The 13,281-nt window shown below is 44.3% G+C and overlaps 1 protein-coding gene across 1 annotated transcript in view; it reads left to right on the top strand.

Moving 5' to 3' along the window:
* The first annotated feature begins 1,841 nt into the window (after positions 1-1,841).
* TIMP2 (TIMP metallopeptidase inhibitor 2) overlaps positions 1,842-13,281 on the top strand; it is a 33,697-nt gene continuing 22,257 nt past the window's right edge. The window contains exon 1 of the mRNA XM_083354135.1: positions 1,842-2,352. Coding sequence (XP_083210261.1) covers positions 2,223-2,352 — 130 coding nt within the window. The 5' untranslated portion in view covers positions 1,842-2,222. The remainder of the gene's footprint in view (positions 2,353-13,281) is intronic.

The following is a 13,281-nucleotide window of genomic DNA, read 5'->3' as shown; positions in this document are numbered from 1 at the left end:
GCCCCTAGGACAATCTGGGGCAATTTTACAGTAAGCAAACATCCTCCTCAGTATCTTTCCTCAGTATAGGGCAGGGGTGTCAAACTGCCGGCCTGCGGGCTGGATGCGTCATGCCAAAACCACGCCCACTCCATTGCCGGCAATGGGGAAAAAAATTGTGATATGTCACGTGACATTGCCAGTTTGACAACCTTGGGATAAGGTGAATGGAGGCATCCTCACTGAGCTCATGTGGGACACTGAAATAGCAGAAGTTAAGGCTTAGTGTGTCTACACAAACGTCCATAAAGTTTATCATGCAGAACATTAGACAATGACCATTTTCAAGGGAAGTGACAGAATGTGGTTTAGGCCATTTCCAAGAAGAGAAACCAAAGTTGCATGAAAAGAGGCAGAGTTTGAAATGGAGACTTCAAATCTTCCCCATTCCCCAACTTTTATAAAGTTGGCTACTCTCAACCCAAATATGGTGCCAATCTTACCAAATCCAATTTCCTCAAGATGGTATTCATGGGGAATATACCACACCATATGGGGAAAACATGCAGCAACCTGCATAATCATTTCATGGAAAATATAAAAATAGTGTGAAAAAATATTAAAATCATTTTTAAAAAAGAACAAAAATGCTCTACTGTGAATGTCTAAGAATATGTGATGTACTTGGCACTTAACATATTCTGCCTCTAAAATATTCAAGAATATTTAGAAGAGAATACTTGGTTTTTTGTTAGGAATGTGGCTGAGATGCCATTCAACCAATTAACTCAGAACATTTATGAGTGTCTGTAAATATGGGAAAAACATATCTTTTACCAAAAGAGTCAAAAACAGTCCCCCAAATTTTATGTCAAAAGACTAAGGATGCATTAGTATTGAGCTTCAAGTTCTTTACTTCATATTTATTGAAAATCAGATTTCTCATTGATGCCAAAACTCAAGGTTGCCTAGAAACGCCATCCTCTATCTTAAGTTTAATGCAGGGAGAAAAATGGGGGAATGCCTTTTCCAAGACTCTGGAACTAATACTGATCACATTTCACAATCTTGATAAACCAGGGGTCAGCAACCTGAAACAGTGAAAGAGCCACTCGGAACCGGTTCCCTCACAAAAGGAAAAACTGGGAGCCGCAAAAAATGTGTGCACATGCGCGTACATGCGCAGAACAGAGTTTGAAGAGTGGAGCCAAGGCGAGATATGCACCTACCCTGCATATCTGAATTGATTGGTTGAACTTTTTTAGTCCCACTTTTTTGGGGGGGGGACTGCACATGGCAGAGGACTGGGAGCCGCAGGAGACGGCTGAAAGAGCCGCATGCGGCTCCGGAGCCGCGGGTTGCAGACCTGTGTGATAAACCAAGTACAGCAGATTGGTACTCTGCTTTCAGAGCAATGTCTATTTTCTTCAGCAGCTGTTGGTTTATTTCTGGTGAACTTAATAAGGTTGACAGCCTTATTAGCAGCAGGTCCCCTGCATCAGGACAGCAATGGGTCTGGTGCCATTAGTTCAGTGGGAAGAGGCCAAGTTCTAACCTTGGTTTTGAGGAGACCTCACATCAGGGTGACTCCTATAACTGCATTCCTTCTAAGCTCGGCTGCTCTTATAATTCTGACAAAAATCACTGTTAAAAAAAAAAGAGAGAGCCGGGTTTCTGCCCGGATTCATAAAGAGTGGCTGCTCTTAAGTGGGGAATTCCAGCCTGAGAAGGGTGGGGGGCAACTGTCAAGCAAAGGCAGCCGAGACCCAACCTCGCAGAGCCGGAGGCAAGGGAAGGGAAAAGCAGCACGCACTCTGACCGGAGTAGGCCAACCGCCCGTTTTGGCCCAGCGCCACCAGGAGGAGGGGCTGCAATTCCCTGGGGCCCGTTAAAAAAGCCAGGCTTAGGCTGGAACCCGGAGAAGAAAACATCTCCAGAAAGAAGGCAGAGAGAGGCAGGAGCTCTCGGCCAGGCCGTTTCTTTTCCCAGCCGCGGGAACCTTTTCCAGGCTCTCCACCCCATCCCGAGAGACAAGGCCGACTGCAAAGGCAAAACTTTGAGGGCGGCCAACTGCGGAAGCGGCACGCGTCCCCCCACCCGGAATCGCCACAGATATCGCGCTCAGAGGACCGAGCGGGGGCGCGCGCGCGCGCGCGCGTCTGGATGAGGCGGCAGCAACCGTGAACAGTCAAGCCTCGGCCATCCCTCGCCAGCCCGCCTTCCCTCCCACCCGCTCCGCCAAGATGAGTGCTACGCTCCCGAGCCTCCTGGCCTCGCTGGCCGTCTTGCTCCTGGGGAGGATGGACCGCCTTGCCGACGCCTGCAGCTGCTCCCCGGTGCATCCGCAACAGGCGTTTTGCAATGCAGATGTAGGTAAGGAAAAGACGGCTGACCGCCCTCCCCTTCTCTGCGGCTCCCCTAGTGGCTTTTCTCGTGGCTCGGTCGACCCCGCATTTTGCTTCTCGCGGGCAGCCCCCCCCCTTTTCTCCCCTACTGCAAACTCACTTGTTAGAGGCCAAAACAACCCCACCCCTTTATCTTGCAAGGAAAGAGCCGCGTTAGGAGAAACCTGGAAGGGAGCCGGCGTGTTGATTCCCGCTTGGCCCCTGCTTGGGCAGCGACCAGCGGTTTCCGTCGTTAGTGCGGGCGTCTGAATGCTCCCGGGCTGACTCTGCAGATCCCTTCGGTTAAAAAACAAACCACCACCTTACCCAAGATGTTTTTAAAAAGAAGAAAAAGCGAAGTGCCGGCCTGCTTCGCCTTGCATTTCCCTTCCTTTCTCCCTCCCCTCCCCGCCTTTCGCTCTAGCGCGCTCGCTCTGACCTGATCCGCAGGAATTCATTTGAAAAAAACACAAAGACACCCGCGGATTGAAATTCCTAATTTCTGGCGATGGCTTTCTGCCTACAAAATGTAGGCTGCTGCCAGACTCTGATGGAACAGCTTCGAAACGGGGAGGGGGGAAGGAGAGTAGGAAGTATGTGGAAATTGGAAGAGAAACGACCGCAAAATGAAAACTTCACAAAGGCAAACTTGAACCATATAGGGCCATCTTCTCTGACCCAGAAGGGGAAAGAATGAGTTCCCCTTTGACGGGCAGGATTTATTTAGATATGTGAAGCTTTGAAAAAGCAAAACTCAGTTTTAGAATGAGAGGTTGCAGCTGACCTTCCCAAACCCATAAATCGTTTGGCAACAGAGCCAACCACTTGCTGGACAGTTCTACTTTGTGTTTACACAAAGTTCTCATGTCCCTGCCTTGAACTCCAAATGCAGATATACTACTATTGTGCCCTGGGATTTTCCCAGAATTCTCACCCCGAAGGGCTACTTCACTGTTTCCAGGTTGGGCGATGCAAAATTACTGGGGGTCGAAGGACCAGGGTTTGGAATGAAGGAAACCAGTAACAAGGAGGCAAAGAAGGATAAAAAAAAAGCTCCAGAGCTGTGAAGTGAGGGGGAGGGAATGAACCAGATTTTCATTCACTACCTATATAGTGAATGGAAATCTGGTTCATTTCCTCTGCCACAATTTTATATATAAGTATAATCTGTTAAAATCTCTTTACAATCTCTTAAGTTCCTGACTCGAGGCTAGAGCATTTTTGGTTTGCCTCTAGAGTCCTTTTTAAGTGTTGCTATGTTCACCCTGCTGTGTTTTTGCTTTTAGTTGTATGTCATTAAAGTCCCCCCCACATTAATGAGTGCTTTGAGCAGCCTTACAGGAACCACTGGTCCCTTAGCTGCGGGGCTTTTTGCTTGCTCCATCGGCATCAACATACTTCCTGTTTGGTAATCAAGCCAGAGGCCCAAAGTTTTGGGGGGAGGGAGTGGGATTGAGCATGGGGAAATCAAACTAAGAGTTGTTGTTCACAGAATAATATAGTAATATTTGAAGACATGTAAAAGACAGCCTTGGTGGAGCAGTGGGCTAATTAGTGCAGGTTCGCATCCCACCAGGCTCAAGGTTGACTCAGCCTTCCATCCTTCCGAGGTAGGTAAAATGAGGACCCAGATTGTTGGGGGCAATAAGCTGACTTTGTAATAATGCCGCTTGGGGTGTGTGTGTGAAAGCCCTAATAAGCAGGCATATACATAGAATGAAGGCTACTGCTAAGCTTGTAAGCCACGCTGAGTCTTCGGAGAAGGGCGGGATATAAATGGAATTTTTAAAAAAAAATCACCCTGAGGGACACCCCTCCCTTATTCTTGCTCCAAAAGAACTAATTTTATCACAAAATTTACTCCCAGACAGCCTCCATTTGCCCAGTAGCAAAAAGAAGTGCTTAAGAGGTAGGAGTAGTCCTTGACTTATCACCACAATTGGGACTGTAATTTTGATCACTAAGTGATGTGCTTGTTGAGTGATCATGTGACCGGACCTGATTTTACAACCATTTTTACTCTGGTCGCTTAGTAAATCACATGGTTGATAAATGAATCAAGGTCAACTCAATGAGGTCATTAAGTGAATCTGCCATCCCCAAATAACTCTATTTGTTGGAAACTGGCAAGGAAGATGGCAAGATGCTGCTGCCATTGTAAATGAGAGCTGGTTGCTTAGCACCCAAATTTTGATCACATGACTGGTGGTGGTGCGACAGCTATAACTTCAAGGATGGGTCGTAAGTCTGAGACCATCGTAACTGAACTACTGTTAAATAAATGGTCATAAATTAAGCACAACCTATAATTGGTTTGGGGGTAATTTCTTTGGCCTGAGATCAGAAAATCAAGAGCCATCTCCTTCTGTCTCTAATCTCTGGATTCTGACCCAGTGGTCCAAAGGCAGTCAGGTTATCATTTGGAACTCATCCCACAGAACTTGGTTTTTAAGGTGAAGGCATAATCTGAATATATGAAGTGGTAATAAAGGAGAGAGCATTTCTGAGCCTACATCTCGTCCTAGCTTCTGAACAATTGTGCAAGATTCCCAAGCAACTGAGATTCAAGAACTGGATGTCCATTTAATTCTTTCTTTTTTACCTGCCAGCTTTGGAATATAATATTCTGAAGGCCCTTTATAAGCCCTTTCTTATTTCATTCCATCCAGAGTTGTGCATTGTGGATAGTTGCTTTTTGTATGAGTGGAAAAATGTCTCCAGCAAGGCCTCTGTCCCAGCATGACTGAGGCCCTCGTGAGAAAAAACACACTCCTTGTTTCCATGTTGATTTAATCAAGGCCTTTTTGTGATATCATCTTATGTCCCTTTCTCTTGGCAGTTGGAAAGAAAGAAAGAAAGAATGAACGAGTTAAGGGGGAGAGACTCTTGTTTTACCAGTTTAAACCAGACATGCTGGGTTACATCCTTCACTTGTTGCTCTGTCTTTTTCAACATTGTCTTTTTCTTTTCTCAGTTTGCTAAGCATGGAATCTGTTGAAAATACTGAATCTGACAGGGTTGGGCTCCAGTTTCATCCTTTTCTCCCTGTGAAATTCCTTTTATTAAACCTTAACATAATAAGCAAACAACTCAGCCCTCGGTTTCTGGACCTTGCTCTACAGTTGGGATTTGGAACTATTTTGGTGGGGCAGCTTATCTGTCCTACTGATTCTGACTGTCAGCATTTGTAGAATTGGTATGCCCAAGCTGCCTTCCTTGATTTTGTAATGTCTACAGCAGGGGTGTCGAACTCAATTTCATTGAGGGCCACATCAGCATTGCGGTTGCCCTTAGGGGGCCGGGTGGGTGTGGCCTGGGTGGGCATGGCTAGAGTGCGTATGGCCTACTGGTTTGGGCGTGGCCAGCTCTACATTGTTGGCATCAAGGGTGCCTATGGCGGCCTGGGCAGGAGTGGGACAGATCTGAGGGTCTCTGGCAGAAGGAGGGTCTCTGGGCCAGGGCCAAGGCAGTGGGGGCTGTTCCCTCACTGTTTCCAGGATGGCTTCGCGGGCCGCATAAAACCACTTCGCGGGCCAGATCTGGGCCCTGGGCCTTGTGTTTGACATGTCTGGTCTACAGGAACTGAGTGGCTGCTGGCAGCAGCAGTTGTCTGTAGTTTCATTTTGCTATCCAGTATCTCTTCTGTCCATGAGAATGGGCCTTTCTGAGTAAAGGAATTTTTGCAATCCAGATCTTGTGACTTTTTCAACCACAAAGATGTCCTTCTGTTCCTTGGGAATTAGCTGAAATCCTTGTTTACATTTCCTTGGATATTCAGACAGCTTTTCTAAAAGCAGCTCTCTTAGGTTGCCCTCAACACTACCATAAGCCTAATAGCAAAGGTGCCTTGTGCTTTTGCAGTTTGACATTAGAGTACATATTTTAATTTTCCAGGGAAGCCTTGTGTGAATCTTTTGGAACAGCACACACACACACATACATATACACACAAACACAATTTCAAGATTTATAGGCTTTTAAATACCAGCAGAATTTTATTTTATAAGCCTTTGTGGAACCCCACCTACTTTGTCAAATTCAAGGTGTATATCTGCTGGTGTGGTAATAATCCTGTTAGCATTTAAGGTGCCACAGGTCTGTTTATTTTTGCAGATTGCCCTATTCACTTATTTTTAATATCTCTTAAATTGGTTACCACTGCCCAGCTTTTCATCAGCCAGAACACGTTTTGAAAAGGATAGTTAACAGCCTGATAGCAGTATGGCCAAGATACTGAAGGCAGGACAAGAAGCAACTGATGGAAACTAATCAAGGAGAGAAGCAACCTAGAACTAAGGAGAAACTTCCTGACAGTTAGAACAATTAACCAGTGGAACAACCTGCCTCCAGAAGCGGTGAATGCTCCAACACTGGAGGTTTTTAAGAAGAGACTGGACAGCCATTTGTCCGAAACGATATAGGGTTTCCTGCCTGAGCAGGGGGTTAGACTATATGAGCTCCAAGGTCCCTTCCAACATCATCATCATCATCATCATCATCATTATTATTATTATTATTATTATTATTATTATTATTATTATTATTATTATTATTATTACATTAGTATTTCAGAACATCAGTTCTCAGAGCATAGAATGGAGTATAATTACCCGGTATTTTGAATCCTTTAGGTATTACATAGGGAAATTACTTGATGTAGAACCACATAGGAAAATATAGGTCATAATAGGAGATACAGTATGAAAAATGATGGGGAGAGAACTACTTGGCAGTAGGCTACACAATATGTTGATTTGGCAGTTGTCTGTAGTGACAGAAACAATAGACATCTGACACACATCCCCTAAACTCTGCTGAAGATGTTACCCTGTTCGGAAACCAACCCACAAGGCCAGAGAATGAACCTTCACCCTTGGGCATCTGAGAACTAAACCTAGGGGCTCAAGGAAAAAGGGAAGGGACTGGTCATGTTTCAGAATAAATAATGTGTGTTGGGGGGAAGTTCTCGGTGGGATGTTGGTATATTGGTATGTAGCCTATGTGTTAGCAGAAGATTTGAATGAAGAGAAAGAATCCACTGAATTAAAAACATGACATGTTTTACACACTACACGTAGAACAGACTCAGTTATAAAGCAATGAGTACACCACTTGAAAACAAAATTTTCTGGGAGCACGATAAGCAGCACAGGACAGTTTGGAAGTAAGAAATACAAGAAATATACACTGAAGACCTACATAGGACTATTTTCTTTCCAAAACAAGACGTTTAGCAACGTTTCTTGGCTCCATCTATTGCAGGCAATAGTCCATGCTGAGCTCTAATTAGGTTTCCTCCCTGAGGATGCACTGTTTTTGGAGTTTTAATCTACAGAAAATAGGTAATTGGTAGCTTTACAATCATTGGTACAGCTAGCTACAATGGCGGAAGAGTGATTCACATGTGACAATATCATAGTGCAAAACCTGTCCATGAAATTTCTTGCCTCCCAATGTTGGACATGAGTATGACATCATAGGACTTGTATTGTGACATTGTAATGTATATTTCATCACTTGCCTTCCACTTTTCCCTTATATGGTTATGTTTATAATGATTGGGGCTATAATCCCCAGTTTCTTCTGATAGCTAGGACTGATGGAATTAAAGTTCAGAGTATCTGAAGGACTTCTGATTATTTCTGCTGTAAGGAAAAATGAACCCTCAGCCCACATCCTATTCAGGCAGAATAGAGCTGATTTTTTAGTACGTTTTTCTTCTGGATATGCTTGGGATTTTTTTTTGCAGATTTTTTAGAAGAGGAAACACAGAAAGCTGTATCAAATTAAACTGCTGATCCATCAAATCCAGTGTTTTCTACATTGTTTGGCATTTTGGGGGTTATAAACAGACTCCTTTCCCAGCACAATTGAACCTAGAGCCTTTTGAAGGCCGTGTAGTACCACTGAGCTACAACCTATCACCAAACACTGGACAGAAAAATAAATGATCTACTTCTAAATCAATTCCTGGTCTCCTTTTAGCGTGCTTTTCCTATTTCGGCAGAAAGATATTAAAGCAGGAAATTAGTGTGGGCAAAAAGAGCATATTTGGTATCAAACTATGGACGCCAAGATGACTAAGATAAGATACACCATACTCTCTTAAACCTTGGATTTTTAATCTTTAAAAAGGATTATATTTAAAAAAATCAATCCAATCAAAACATTTTGTTGCTTCAAGTTAAGAACACTTGTCTTGCTGCTCCACCTGCACATTGCTACTGGATAGGCATCTGAATGTTATTTCATATTAGCAGCAGATAAGGGGCAGGGGAAAATCTTTGTTTGGGAACCCACGGGGGAATGGGGAGATTGTTGCCCTCTTCATCGTCATAGGATACCTGAGATGATGACTTCTTTCTGTCATAATGTTAGAATCGGCCCTGGTGATGGATTTAAAGAGCCATGCAACCATGTGAGTGCCTGCTGGAGACAGTTTGTCCCCTGCTTGTGAACTTCTAGGGCCATTTCCAAATGGGAAAAAAGTCATAGCCAGAGGGGTTCTTTTTCTGTGTTTAGGCCATCTCCCTTTGCTTATATAGGCACACACCCATATGCACATTAGTGCTCCTTTTACTTCCCTTGGGAAGCTCTCTTGGCTGATGTGGTCCTTGGAGAAACAACAGATGTGTGTTTACTTACATTCCATTGGACAGAATTGTGATAGAATTTGCAGATTCTATTGCAACAGCCACACGGGTTTGTTGCATTGTTTTCTGCTATCAACCATAATACTGTCCACAGGAACCTTTGAACTGTCCTACAGATCTTGAGTCAGTGGCAACAGACTGCTATGAATAATATTGCATACCTGGTGACTGTTTGATGATAACCTCTTTTCCTGTGACTCCTCTAAGTGCCAGACAAGAAAGCTTCCCCCATCCCATGCCTGTTACATCAGATCAGCATGTGATATAAGGAATCCAAATCCCATCTGAACCATAACATTATATGTTATTGTTCATAACATTATATGTTATGGTTCATAACACAGCAAGATTTTGGTAGTATACATTTAGGATTGAAGCATCACACTGAGACATGACTTATGTAAAGAACCTTCACACTCTTAATTCGCTTACCTCCTTTCTACCTGTTTTAAAACTTTAAAAGTAGAATCTACCTTGGCCAGCACTAATGGGCTGGCTTCATGTTCTTGTTGAAAATGTTCCTTTGTCAAATAACTCTTTTTCCTTTTGATGGTTTAAAAGTAATTAGATAAATTTATTTATTTATTTATTTATTTATTTATTTATTTATTTATTTATTTATTTATTTATTTATTTACATTTATATACCGCCCTTTCCCGAAGGACTCAGGGCGGTTTACAGGGTGATTAAAAACAAAGATACAAAAGTTAAAAACAGATTAAAAATATATTCGTCCCTGCATAAGTAAAACCCCAGTTAAAATTAAAATTAAAACTAAAATTGAAATTCTCAGCCTGGGCCAGAGAGCTCGAAGAGCCAAGTCTTCAGGTCCCGGCGGAATGAATGGAGGTCGGGGGCAGTCCTCAGCTCCACTGGCAGCTGGTTCCAAAGGGCAGGCGCACCCACTGAGAAGGCCCTATCCCTGGGTGTCGTCCGCTGGCAATCTCTTACCGGTGGCACCCTGAGAAGACCCTCCCTGTGGGAGCGCACTGGACGAAGGGAGCTTGATGCCGGCAGCAGGTGTTCCCTCAGATATCCCGGACCCAAGCCATTTAGGGCTTTATAGGTCATCACCAGCACCTTGAATCTCACCCGGAGGGCAACCTGTAAACCGCCCTGAGTCCTCAGGGAATAGGGCGGTATATAAATGTAACTAATAAATAATAAATAAATAATGCAGCTCGCGGAGTAGAGGTGTTACATGGGAGTATCGGGAAACCCCCATCACAACTCGCGCGGCCGCATTCTGCACCAGCTGAAGCCTCCGAGTGGTCCTCAAGGGCAGCCCCATGTAGAGAGCGTTGCAGTAGTCTAAATGGGAGGTCACGAGCACATGAGTGACTGTGCGTAGGGCATCTTGGTCCAGATAGGGTCGCAACTGGCGCACCAGGCGAACCTGGGCAAAAGCCCCCCTGGTCACGGCTCCTATATGGTCTTCAAAATTGAGTCGTGAATCCAGGAGGACGCCCAAGTTGCGAGCCCTATCAACGGGGGGTAACACCTCACCCCCCATCATTAAAGATGGAATAGTCTGGTTAATCCGAGATGCCGATATGCACACCCACTCAGTCTTGGCGGGATTGAGACGAAGCCTGTTTCTCCCCATCCAGACCTGGACCGCCTCCAGGTATATATATGTTGATATATATGTTGTTGTTGTTAGCTGCGAAGTCATGTCCGACCCATCACGACCCTATGGACAACATTCCTCCAGGCCTTCCTGTCCTCTACCATCTTCTGGAGACCGTTTAAGCTCACGCCTACTGCTTCAGTGACTCCATCCAGCCACCTCATTCTCTGTCGTCCCCTTCTCTTGCCCTCAATCTTTCCCAGCATTAGGCTTTTCTCCACTGAGTCCTTCCTTCTCATTAGGTGGCCAAAGTATTTGAGTTTTAGCTTCGGGATCTGGCCTTCTAAAGAGCAGTCAAGGTTGATCTCCTCTAGGACTGACTGGTTTGATCGCCTTGCAGTCCAAGGGACTTGGAGGAGTCTTCTCCAGCACCAGATTTCAAAGGCCTCAATTCTTTGGCGCTCAGCCTTTTTTATGGTCCAACTTTCACTGCCATACATTGCAACTAGTAAGACCATAGCCTTAACTATACACAGTTTTGTTGACAGGGTGATATCTCTGGTTTTTAGTGTGCTATCTAGATTTGCCATGGCTTTCCTCCCAAAGAGCAAGTGTCTTTTAATTTCTTAGCTACAGTCCCCATCTGCAGTGATCTTGGAACCCAGGAAAATAAAATCTGTCACTACCTCCATTTCTTCCCCATCTATTTGCCAGGAATTGAGAGGGCTGGATGCCATGATCTTGGTTTTCTTAATGTTTAGTTTCAACCCAACTTTTGCACTCTCCTTCTTCATCCGCAACAAGAGGCTCTTTAGTTCTTCTTCACTTTCTGCCATTAGAGTGGTATCATCTGCATATCTTAGGTTGTTGATATTTCTCCCGGCAATCTTAATTCCAACTTTTGATTCATCTAGCCCTGCCTTTCTCATGATGTGCTCTGCATATAAGTTAAATAGGCAGCGCGACAGTATACAGCCTTGCCGGACTCCTTTCCCAATTTTGAACCAATCAGTGGTTCCGTGTCCAGTTCTCACTGTTGCTTCTTGACCCACATATAGGTTTCTCAAGAGACAAATAAGATGGTCTGGTACGCCCATCTCTTTAAGAACTTGCCACAGTTTGTTATGATCCACACAATCAAAGGCTTTAGCATAGTCAATGAAGCAAAAGTAGATGTTTTTCTGGAACACTCTAGCTTTCTCCGTGATCCAGCGTATGTTGGCAATTTGATCTCTAGTTCCTCTGCCTCTTCGAAATCCTGCCTGTACTTCTGGTAGTTCTCGATCCACATACTGCTGGAGTCTAGCTTGTAGGATTTTAAGCATAACTTTACTAGCATGAGAAATGAGTGCGATGGTGCAATAGTTTGAACATTCTTTGGCACTGCCTTTCTTTGGAATTGGAATGTAAACTGATCTTTTCCAATCCTGTGGCCACTGTTGAGTTTTCCAAATTTGCTGGCAAATTGAGTGTAGCACTTTTACTGCATCGTCTTAAGAATTTGAATAGCTCAGCTGGAATACTGTCACCTCCACTAGCTTTGTTGTTGCTCAGCTTTTCTAAGGCCCACTTCACATTCTAGGACAGACATGTCAAACACAAGGCCCGGGGGCCGGATCCGGCCTGCGAAGTGGTTTCATGTGGCCCGCGAAGCCATCCTGGAAACAGTGAGGGAACGGCCCCCACTGCCTTGGCCCTGGCCCAGAGACCCTCCTTCTGCCAGAGACCCTCAGATCTGTCCCACTCCTGCCCAGGCCCCCATAGGCACCCTTGATGCGAACGATGTAGAGGTGGCCATGCCCACCCAGTAGGCCATACGCACTTTAGCCATGCCCACCCAGTAGGCCATGCCCACCCAGGCCACACCCACCCGGCCCCCGGAGGGCAACCGCAATGCTGATGTGGCCCTCAATGAAATTTTATTTTTTTTATTGAAAAGTTTTACAATACATTTTATCTTTAACAATCCCTTCCCCCCTCCCTCCACCCAACCCTTCCTAACCCTCCCTAACCCTCCCCCCTTCCCCCCTCCCCCTCCCCGACTTCCCAGAGCTAAATACAAGGTATAAAAGTAAAAACAATCATAAACAACCATATGTTAACAACAATAAACTATTAAGTCTATCGCACTCTAGCTCATATGAAATGACTACAAACAATACTAATATCATATAAAAAACTTATACAAATGCTAAATGAAACTTTTTGGTCCCATATTTGTTCTGGATATAATCAATCCACTTTTTCCACTCCATAATATAACGTTGTTGCGAATGGTCTTTCAAATAGGCCGAAATCTTTGCCATTTCCACCAGGTCAGAAACTTTTAGAGTCCGGCCCTCAATGAAATTGAGTTTGACACCCCTGCATTATAATATTGTTAAGTTCATCAGTTTCATCAGTAGGAACTCACAAAATCCTATAGTGACAAATTCCACTATTAAACTGGGTGGCAATAATGTACAGAAATAGTTTACCATTAATTTCTTCTTTTCAGTTTCCTTCTTTTTTTTAATTTCCCAGGGTAGCCTACAATCCTGGTTATTTCATGGCCTTTCTCATCCACATATTAAGCAGTCCTAATTCAGATTTTTTTTTTATGGTTAACCAAGGCAGCCCTTGGCACTTTCCATCACTTTATAGTATCTTGAATGAGTTCATTAAATCCACAAATTTGTGAAAGTCTCCAGTCTG

The sequence above is a fragment of the Vipera ursinii genome, assembly GCF_947247035.1.
Source record: "Vipera ursinii genome assembly, chromosome: 2".
NCBI classification, from domain to species: Eukaryota; Metazoa; Chordata; class Lepidosauria; order Squamata; family Viperidae; genus Vipera; species Vipera ursinii.
The sequence above is the reverse complement of the archived record's forward strand: the minus strand, read 5'-3'. Positions and strand labels throughout refer to the sequence as shown.